The 10,645-nt window shown below is 48.9% G+C and overlaps 2 protein-coding genes across 2 annotated transcripts; one reads left to right on the top strand and one right to left on the bottom strand.

Annotated features, from left to right (window-relative positions):
• Positions 1–5,363: 5,363 nt before the first annotated feature.
• N7481_001219 (uncharacterized protein) lies at positions 5,364–5,989 on the top strand (the record flags this gene model as incomplete). The annotated part of the gene is given in 2 exon segments (XM_057260438.1): positions 5,364–5,517; positions 5,532–5,989. The coding sequence occupies 2 exon segments, from the start codon at positions 5,364–5,366 to the stop codon at positions 5,987–5,989; spliced, it is 612 nt and encodes a 203-aa protein (XP_057128270.1).
• A 3,913-nt stretch (positions 5,990–9,902) lies between these two features.
• Positions 9,903–10,532, bottom strand: N7481_001218 (ankyrin repeat domain-containing protein; the record flags this gene model as incomplete). Its single annotated transcript, XM_057260437.1, has 1 exon — positions 9,903–10,532. One exon carries the CDS (start codon positions 10,530–10,532, stop codon positions 9,903–9,905), a length of 630 nt encoding a protein of 209 aa, XP_057128269.1.
• Positions 10,533–10,645: the final 113 nt, after the last annotated feature.

Here is a 10,645-nt window from a genome sequence, read left to right as displayed (position 1 = left end):
GAATATACGTAAATTTATTCCATCTTATCATTCAGCAACACTCGAGTCTGATCATACAATCCCACACTCTCTCATTCCGGAGACCAGTCAATGCCCAACTTAAAACGGCATCGGTGCACGTGCTTACACCCACACCGGTACCCCAGACAGGGTCGGGTTTTTATCCGAAAAACGGAGACTCCATGGGGAGCTACAGCCGCATTCAGCGACGTAATTTTAGGCTGAGCTTTGAAACAAAAATGCCCCAAAGGGCCATCCAGACAGCCCTTTTGTTAAGCAATTCACTGACCTCCGATATAGATCCGACGCTAGTTAAGCTTTAAGCTCCTTCTAACTCGAAGCAACTAGTTGCCTCCGAATTTGCCTAGTCTCTTCATAGCGCATGCTGCAAGAATACCTTATCAATCTCTGGGGTGCCATGATTTATGTTGTGATTTGTCAAGGTTTGGGACCCAACTGGTCGTACATAGGTTACCCTGTGCTCTTTGTGTTCTTTGTGCTCTCTGTGCATTGTATAATTTGTTTGAGTTTGATATGTTGCACAAGCACCCCATTGTTTTCATGATTCTAGACTAGAATCGTATTAGTACAATTTGTCGTTAAAATAAGGTGCGCAGGCCTGCCTCGTGCATTCTACTCTAATATGAGATCTTGCTTAAGTCAACTCGATCAACCGTCTACAGGTGCTAGTTTTCATTGCTCGAAAAATGTAGACAAAGCTCAGATATAAACATAGTACTATATGTTCACTAGTAGTAGCCATTGGAAATTTTACCATTTCTTACTAGTACTACGTCGGAGAGTGTCGCGAGTACTACTAATGTTGTCGATGAGCCAGTCACATCACTGTTCAACATCTTTCAAGTTGAAATCCAACAGGCGGTCGGTTATGTATATGCGATGAATACATCAATGATGCAATCTTTATGAAGCTATGTATAGAGCCTCCAGACCATCAGAATCCACTACAAACCCTGGAACCATCCCCACAACAGCCAGACTCCCTAGCGCCCGCAAGCTCCATGCACCCCGGACCGCGAAATACCTCCACCAGAGAAAAAATATTCAACATACAAGCTCCAATCAGGGTAGAAGGTATGTATTACTCCAGACTAGTAGACAGATCGTTCTCGCATATTTACAGCACAATTTCTCCCACCCCACATACTGGTGGCCACAGTGGCTCGTTCCTCTCCGCGGAACCCAAAAACGCCCGAGGCCATCGGCGGTCTCCGCCAACACAACCTCCCGACCCCTCGAATAATAATAGGAAGAATACCATTCGACCAGTTTCCCTATCTAAGGGGCTGACCTTTTGCACCCGCTAGCGCCCGAGAAATATCGCCCTGACGGATGGCACATCCATTTTACTTCTGTGATCTTCAAATGTATGCTTTTCCCGGCCGAGTCGGGCGATCACGAAACGATCGCCTTTTTGCGGAGAAAGCTATTTTGTGCAATTGCTCTGCTGCCTGCTAACTACCTGCTACCTGGTGGTGGCGACTCCAGAGTATTGATTACGACTTCCGACCGTGCGATCGAAATACATAATTCTGTGAGGTCATTACAGTGAAGCATTGTGAAGATCGCTGCGGAGTTGGCGGCTGTGTTGGCATATGGTTCTGCAGCTGGTGATAGATCACATTATAAGGATCTCGTTCGCTTCTGGAGGCGCTCGGTGGGCATTTGGGATCGCTCGGTCACTGAGCCGAATACGGCATGCAGGATGTATTTCTGCTTCAGGCGAGAGACATGAACCTCGGGATTAGAGTGGTAAGGTGAGCGTCCTGCGGCTGGAAGTGAGATGAATATTGCGAAGCGTTTACAATATGGACTATGGTTTTGGATATTTTTTGTTTGACGATTGGTCAGATGGCAGTCATTAAGAACCTCGAATGAAGAAAAAGCAAAACAAAAAGCATTTTATGCTACAGCTACATATAGTCCATATTAATAGAGTAAACCATGCCAGAGCAACCGGTGGTGTTTGAAATATAGCCCCAAGATATTGCTATGTCTTAGGCAGCGGTACAGCGGTACTCCCGAGGTCCGTTTGAACACTGGCATCAAGTATACGGCTAGTTAGTCTCAATATACTATAGAGTAGTAGAATAATCATGGAGACCAGATAATCCCGTGCTTTGCAACCTATCACCACTAGTTAGTGCTTAGCGTCAGAACAAACCCCATAGGTCACCAGCGGTGCCCAGCACTGAGCGACAGAATGCGAATATTGGGCCTCAAAACCCTATTCACCCGGTTTCTACCCAATGGCAATAGAAGTGCCACCTTGTGGAGGCCATTATCGTCTCTCGTAACCTAAATAGGCATTAGCCCAGACCCCCAGCGTCGAAGGATCTGCCTCGCGCTCCACGGTAGTCATCATGCATATCCTGGAACGCGGCCCGCAGAATCTGTGCAGAGCGTATCGCCCTGGTGAACCCTGATTTACAATCTTGTGGAAATATTATCCTCTTGCTCACGGTAGGTGTCTAGCTTGGAGAGTAAACAATCGAGTCATGTTGGGGGTCAATAATTGGCCGGGGTAGGTCAGGTCAGGTTAGTTTCACGGAGTCGTCGGAACATTGACAGGGAGCGAGAACCAAGTTGGCTTGGACCCCGATCGTAGACCCCATACCTGTCATGTGGGAATCGGGTGGGCCTCAACACCTCCGCATGTGGCAAATTGAAGGGGAGCACGGAGTCAGGCACAGCAGGGTTCTTGGATTCAGGTTGAATGAGGTTCCGCAAGAAGAATTCCCCCCTTGAACAACTCAATTGCTGAACAAAAGAGATGCGAAAAAAAGAGGAATCAGAGTATGGAGTCCGGAGTAGTTCGGCTATACTGCCATTGTTCATCATCGTGTCCGTGCTAAACAAGAACAGCTAGCTAACCGAACCCCTGGGTCTAAACACTCGCATTTCGTGCAGCTGGACCCGCCGCATCTTGACTCCAGAAAAGGGGAACCCCATAATCCCATGTCCCCATCCCTCTTCATACAATACCTACTCGACCCAGACTTTTAAAAGCGAATCGAAAATGGAGTACGGAGTACTCCGTAAATGTGGAACAAGTCCTGGTGATCGGCTCAGTCACTTGCTCATCTGGGAATCCGTGCGATTGAGGACGAAGTTGGACTCCGCTAAGGGGGCAGGAGGAGGGAAATACTCAACACTGCTCAATGCGTGGTCCCTGCTTTTGCGCCTCACTCACTCCGTAAGATCCCCGATCATAGCTAGTGACGCCAAACCAAGCGCCTCGGCTTGATTGTTTCAAAATTCGGCGGTGCTGAATGGTTCGCTGGTGGCGATCTTGCAGGGGTTAGAGGGAATGCGGCTGGACGTGGGCTCCTCTTCCTTGCACCACCTTGTTCAAGAAGGCCCCTAGTCAAAGTAGAATGCCGTACGGAGTAATAGTGCCATCAGTCCTTTCGTTTACCCGAAAAAGAGACCTTCGGGTCTTGTTGGTGCAGCGCCAGGGGCGATCGCAAGCCAAGCTATCGGCTCTTTTGGTGCCGTCAGGAGCTGTTTCGGCATTGCCTCAATGGGTCCAAGGATTTTGTACTTCGCCCCCTAAACGGAGAGGATAGTAGGCATTTCGGATATCTTTCGAGGGTCGAGTAAGTCGTTCTCGTAGACGTTGCAAGCCACCAAGCACGACGATATTGATGTGCAGAAGATAGGCACATGCTCATACCTGATGGTGTATGAAGCGGGGAGGTTGTAATCTGACCAGTCGCAATCTATGCGCCCGGGACTGCTTATACTACGTACCGGCAGGTGTCCTCGTGGACGAATTGATTCCAATCATGACTAGGCACCTTGCAGCAGGTAAGCTAGTTTTGGATTTGATTGGGTACGAAGGCAAGTCAGCCCCTTTTCAGGCGTGATCCAGCGAGGGAGGCGCGTTCAAGAATAGGAAAGGGAAATCGAGAAAAGAAAAAGCGAAAATAAAAAAAAAAATTAATTAAAAAATTGGAGACGCCTAATCGAAGCGGTATGCGAGTGTCGGAAAGAAGGGTAAGAAAAAAGGAGTAGTGGATAGGACGATAATTGGAATCGGCGCCGTCTCGAATTCACGGGCCAATGGTGTTGGGAAATGGTCGATGGGATCTTTCAAATATATGCAAAGTGACAGAAGGACGCAGCCTCACTAACTACTAGTATTGGCATGAAAGACCTGGGTATTCAGGTGTTTAAGTTAGGGTCAAGAACTACCATGAACTTGAACCTTGGTACCGAGTACACACACACATAATGAGTGCACATTACTTATAAACTACATCTATCTGCGTCATACAGGGCTCAAAAGAGTGATTTGTGCTGGGATTTTGCCGTGATTTAGCCCTAAATGAGCCTGAGCACGCATGTCATCGCATTTCATCCTACCAAAGCTTACTTGGCTGTCTAATCCGAACGCCACTGAACCAACGTAATACTGTACTGGGTTGTCTAGATCGATCCCGTATCCACATCCGAGCCGTGGACAGCAAGATCTAAGGGACGATGGGCCTCATTCCAGTGATTGGCCTAACCGGATAGACCCGTTCTGATGGATCCGATTGAAACCAAAAATACTCCGTATACATCGAACCCACTCTCCGCACGATTTCTTTCTCTCTCCCTCTTTTTTTTCTATGAACGTTCCAGAATAAAGTTTCCATTTCCATTCCCTTTTGACTTCATACTTCTTCTCCCTGGTTCCTACTCTCCTCTCCCTCCCTTCTCTTCCATTTTCGGCAATCTCTCGTGCCTTTTCTCACCATGTATGTTTACGCTTCTTCTTCGTTTGCCTGATAAGTTCCCCTCAATGGGTTCTTGATTACCCACACCATCACCATCATCATACCATCTGTTCCCCCTTGCCGAGGTTCATGAAGTTACCTGCCCCGATTGTTCTCGCCTGATGTCAATCAACAAGCCCCAATCTGGTCGAGGACTCGGAGCGTTCAGAGATCTGTTTCGCTCTGCTCCCCCCGCCCGCCCCTACTACCCCTGCCTCCCGTCGCCGCGTGTCCGTCCTGGTCCGTCGAGGTAGGGATCTTTTCTCGAACAAGTAACATTCCCCAACTCCTCCGTCATTCTTTTACCCATTCTTCCTTCTCTCGCGTGGGATCGTGTGTGGACGGCCGGGGCGGAGGCGAAATCTAACCCCGCCGAGATCCCCAACGAGGCGCAGCCATCCTCATCTTCATCTTTCTCAATCGCCGCAACCAAGAAGCACCACAAGACAAGAAAAGAAAAGAAAAAGGAGAGAATTACCAGGCTAAGACTAGTACCGCAACAGCAGACATCCTGTAGAACCTCCCAACAGTCCATCACCTTCCCGCATGAACTCTCAACCGCATTTCGACCCGGCCACGATGATCGGCCTGGCCGGCGCCTCGCCCGGTCAAACAGAGGAGAATTTCGACATCTTCGAATGGTATCCGCGTTACCAGAGCTGCCAACGCTACTTCCTAGATCATGCTCAGCACAGCGTGCCCGTCCAGGCTTTATCCACCTTTTTGAACATTCGTCTACCCTTCCAGCGACAACCCAACCCGGTCCTCAATTCGAACCCAGTCTCCGCCTCATCATCATCTTCAGCTGGTGTCACATCCCCGGCCCACCGGCAGTCTCATTGATCCCGTATATACGCCGCCTGGTTGCGACTGGCATGGACTTCCCAGGTGTCCTGCACGGATTCTTCGGCGACGATTGGGGCAGCGGCATCGGCCCGCTACATGAGCAAGAGCGTCGCAATTATCTCTTCGCTGCAAAGAGCGGTGGTTGGGCTTCCGTCAAAAAGGACTACGACATGTCACCGTTAGAGACGATCCCGTTTTTGCGCCCGCTGCAAGGACCCCTCGATACAGAGATCGAAGCCGCCGAACGCAGCTGGAGTGAATGGCTTGCGATGGAGGACTGGATGGTTGGACCACGTGCTCCAGATATTCTACAAGATTCCTCATCTCAGAACTCACGACCGCGAAGTGCACGCGGCTAAACTTCGGCTTTACCCCCTGCGGTCTATTGATCATCTCACCTTTCTCTTCTATAACATGTGTTTCTGAATCTTTCTTTTCCCGGACATCAAACATATCGGGTCGGCTACTTGGCGTCAATTGAGCCCTCCAGACCCTCTGGTCCTGTCTAGCGATCGTGTCTTTTTTATCACTTTAATTTGCAGCGTCTTGGGATACAGCATTACCCCGGATTACTCTCACATTGGATGGGAAGGCAAACCCCCTCTCTAGGGCTCCTTGGGCATATAATTAGGGCCTAATTGCGGCCAGTCATTAAACTTTCAAAAAATAGATGCTAATGCATTACGCGTCTATATATTCGAAATAAATTCAAAACTTGAATAATTGAACAGAGCCACCTACTGCAAGCCATACACAGACAATCTAGTCAACGTACAGCCATGTTTTGGGGCTGGACCCTATGGTGAAATCTCGAAACCAAAATTACGATTTGTAAACTCGTCTCCACACCACCGGATAATGATGCCAGGGAGAAAAAAAAATGCACGGGAAGATTCTCACTTTGGAGAAGAGGAAAAGGCGATAAATCCGAACGAACGTCATTTCGGCCGGGAAGGCGGAAGTGGATGCTGCGAGGAGAAGAAATCGGGGGGGTATGAAGATCACTGCCGCTGCCAGCAAATGGACTGTGCCTGACCGCGGTTCCTAACGAATCTCCTTCTCAAGGGGAAGCGTTAAGGGCATCCACTGGGACCACAAAAATCGCAAAGGGGGTCTGAAAGAGGGGTTAAATCGTTGAACCATCATTGAGTTTTTTTTGTTCTTTTTTACACCGAACCCCACCAGTTTGCGACTTACCGCGGTGGACTCCCCAGATCCAATCGGCGCTGAGGCCATGGCTTGTTCCTTGGAATCCATGGATGACAACGGGGCCACAGGAGTTCGGTCCTCGTTTGCGCCGTTTTGTCTAAGCGCGCCAGTTTCCAATCGAGAGACCAGAGAAGAGGGGAAGGGGGGAGGATACTGGTGGATAGCGTCTCGATATCCGAATATAGGTGCGTGCAGCCAGTTGTGGAGTAGTTCCCAGCCTTGTATTCCAAGGTTGTTCTCTCACAGTATACTCGTAGTACTATAGTAGTAGTTAGTATGCATACATCCAACCTTGGAACTTGAATTATAGCAAAGACCCGGCAAAAGGAATCGGAGATTAATTACGACTGCAGCACGTGCGCAAGTGTAATCCTGCAAGAACCCAAAAATTGTGTACAGTACGAGTACGAAAAAAGAACAAGACTTAGTTATCCAAAGCTGACGCTAAGCTTGTCGATGCCTAAATGGATCCACGCCGTGCGGGCGCAAACTTTGGCCATTTTCTCCCCATGACAAGTTGGGGTGGGTGTCCGTGCCGTCTTTGTCCAGACACTGTTCACTTGTTCATAATTCTTTGACAGAGCAAGGAAAGGTAGCTTGTGGCGTGGCTGAGAAGGGGGCCTAGCTCGTCTTAGTCTCTGCCACTAACGGCTACTGCGGAGTTTCTCCCCTGACCCCCATTGGTGTCCAGGCTTCAAAAATTCTCCGAGATCATCCTTGACTAGGTTTACGACCATCCGATGACCGAAAGACTGCGTAAGGCGAACTTGATTCGCCGATCCTTGCCTGCCTTCCACACTTAAAGATCGACCGTCAACCCCTGTCCATCATGATCGCCCACCCCCCCCCCCAAATGCGAACCCGGCATCTTTCCGCCTTTTTTCGTATTCGGCCTCGATCGGGGGATCGGGGTAGATCGCTGGAAAACTATATAATATGTGACTGGAAAGTATATCTAGTTGGCACTCAGTACTCCGTATAAAGCAGGCGTTTACCGATTTAATGGGGGGGTTAAATACGAGTAGCACCGCTATCATTTGAAACAAGTTCGCCGCTCATGTACCGTAGTTCGGCACGTTTCGAAACTTGTGAAAGTGTACATCGGTGGACTCGGCCACGAGGGTAAGTGTACCCAAGCTTTCGGTATCGGGATTTGGGAGTGCTTCACACCGAGAGAAAACTCGGACTAACTTCCAAGGTGAGCACCCTCAAATCCTAATTTGGCATCCATGATGTGGTTCCTAGTGTGCTCTTTCGCAAGCTCGAAGTACAGAGTAGTATGCTACTAGTATACCTCGGTCAAGCCCTGTGAGGGTACTATGCCTACTTGGAGTCATCCCGATTCTAGTCCTCCACAGATCGACCCCTTTTCAGTGGTACGCCGGTATCTGCCAGATATCGCCGGGTATCTTTCCCGGAAACGAAATGTGGAGCCGAGCTCCCTCTTGGAACTGCGATGAAAAAGTAAAGCCTGGGCCGGGTCCGGTTTGTTCGTCAATCGTTCGTTCGTCATGGACGGTCCAAGAACTGCAGACTTGGCTCGGTAAATGAGCAGAGCCCTAAGTGGAGTGTCTATTTGGCTTGAACGAACTGTTTCAGGCGACGTGCTTCTGAAGAGTCATAATTCATGACGTTGGTGGGGGTTGTTTCAGAGTCCAATCTTTGACAAGGGGTTCCATGGTTCTGGGGATGAGGGTCGGAATAGCCCGAGTTATGTAGCTTGTACTCGTTACTAGCTGTATTTTGATGTCATTCCGAGCGAACAAGTCTTTGGCTACGTGTCCTGCTATTTGGAAGATCATCTTGGCGTAGTGTTTTGAAGACGGCGTTAGAAGACGATGAATGAAAGCTCTGGAATCGCATGAGTATCTCAAAGCTCCACGTCTTCACTGCAACCCCAAATACTAAGGCGCTGTCTGTGTTTACTCCGGACCAGTTCCCGCCAACCTCCGTCTAGTGCCAGGGACTTTTGAGCTCTTGTAAAAGACTAGGGAGACTCCAACAAGACTCGTGACCAGCATGTTGACAGATTTGAAAGGGCGACCCTGTCAACTGCCACGAAGCGCTATGTGATAGGCGACGTGGCTGTCTATTACCTACACCACCATGTTTCATTAAGAGATTGTCTATGCTTTGCATTGACGCCACAAGGAGATCGTAACCAGCTGGCAAGATATTGCATTGTGCTGATGCATCGCGTGCTCGCTTGCCGACAATCGCATCGCCTAAACGAGAACAGAAAATGAAGTTGACTTCATCCAGCAGGGATGACCAGGCCAGACCGTCTTTCTCAAGCTTTCGCCTTTTGAGCTCTGACCTTGGAGAGCCCATTACAATGTCCATGAACTCGTGCCCATAAATTTCCGAGCGTCGTGGCTTTTGCAAAGATGCCTTGGATAGGTTGATAGAGAAACCCATGATGAGCTCTCGAACTGTGACGGAATCCCTGCCTGACTCCTCAAGTAATAATCTCTCTTTCTCTCCTAGAATATCCAGCGAGCTAATGAGATTATCCCCTGCGGTTATTACTAGAGGTGGATATTCAGCTCGGGAGCTTTCCTCAATTCTGTCAACGTGGACAAGGAGTATATTATGTATCACAGAGATCAATTTCGTTTCTGTCGACAGGAAGCATGATTTTTCGATTGACTAGGTAAAGGAATGAGTAAGCCATAATCAAAACGGCCGAAGAAAGAGAAGACTAACAATAGATACCCTCACCACTGGAAAAGACCCTCGCAAGGCATTTCAATAAGTATGTTCCAGCAGAACCAAACGTGCGAAACAGAAAATTGCGAAGTGTTGTGAACTCCATTGTGGCTTCCTTCCTGATCAACACACTCAATCCAAAAATCCAGGAATCTAGATCAGAGCGACGTTTCGCGAGTGCTGGAAACCCGCAGACAATTCGTGACATAACTCTCTCGGGCGGAGAAGATGCGATCTCGAGCCGTTCTTCATAGCCTATGAATTTTGGCACAAGAGTCTCCATGAGCTGTGGCAGTTCAAGTGCCAGCTCTCGTATCAACTTCGACGCCAAGGGCTTTACGATGGCGCCAGCATTCAACAAACGCGTGATGGCACCGGGATGCTCGAAGTATAGAGCGGCGGAAAGGCATCAGAGAAACTGCCATAAGACAATTCGAAATTCGAATTAGCCCCTGCACGAAGCAAGAGGTCAACGATAGCATCTCCGCTTTCATGCCAGCATGCTGCAGCGAGGGGGCTTCCAAAACGACCAGCAATCATGAAAGAAGAGAGATTTGGATCGGCACCGGAATCGAGTAACAAGCGGACTGCATTTGTCTGGCCATTATACGCCGCAACACTGAGAGCACTGGCGTGTCCTATATATTCAAAACTTTCGTTGATGTTGGCCCCGGAACCAATCAAAGTTTCCAGTACTTTCATATCCCCGCTCTCACAAGCTTCAGCTAGGAATCTTCTGTAGTTCCAATGGTGAGTACAATTAACAGGTAAACGGGCTCCAGTGATGAGTAGAAGGCGTAGTACCCCCATATGCCTCTCGGAGATAGCGGTACCCAGAAGACTATCGTAGTCTTTGACCCATATATCTATATGGGAATCATCCGCTGCTTTGAGAAGAAGGCAAACGGAATCCTCTTGTTCATTATAGAGGGCCATATACAACGCGCGGATGCACTCCTCGGCTCCAAAATCTGAAGAATGCATATTGGCATGAAGACGGCGATATCCCCTTGCCCACAAGAAACAGTCGCCCCTAGGTTGTCATCTATAATCTGAGCTACATGTTCCGATCTGGCATCACGTTCAGTCTCTTGGAG

This window comes from Penicillium waksmanii (assembly GCF_028829765.1).
Source record: "Penicillium waksmanii strain IBT 27052 chromosome Unknown utg000001l:1.0-4852451.0:1.0-4856178.0, whole genome shotgun sequence".
Classification (NCBI taxonomy): Eukaryota; Fungi; Ascomycota; class Eurotiomycetes; order Eurotiales; family Aspergillaceae; genus Penicillium; species Penicillium waksmanii.
This window is presented reverse-complemented; position numbering and strand designations above follow the sequence as displayed.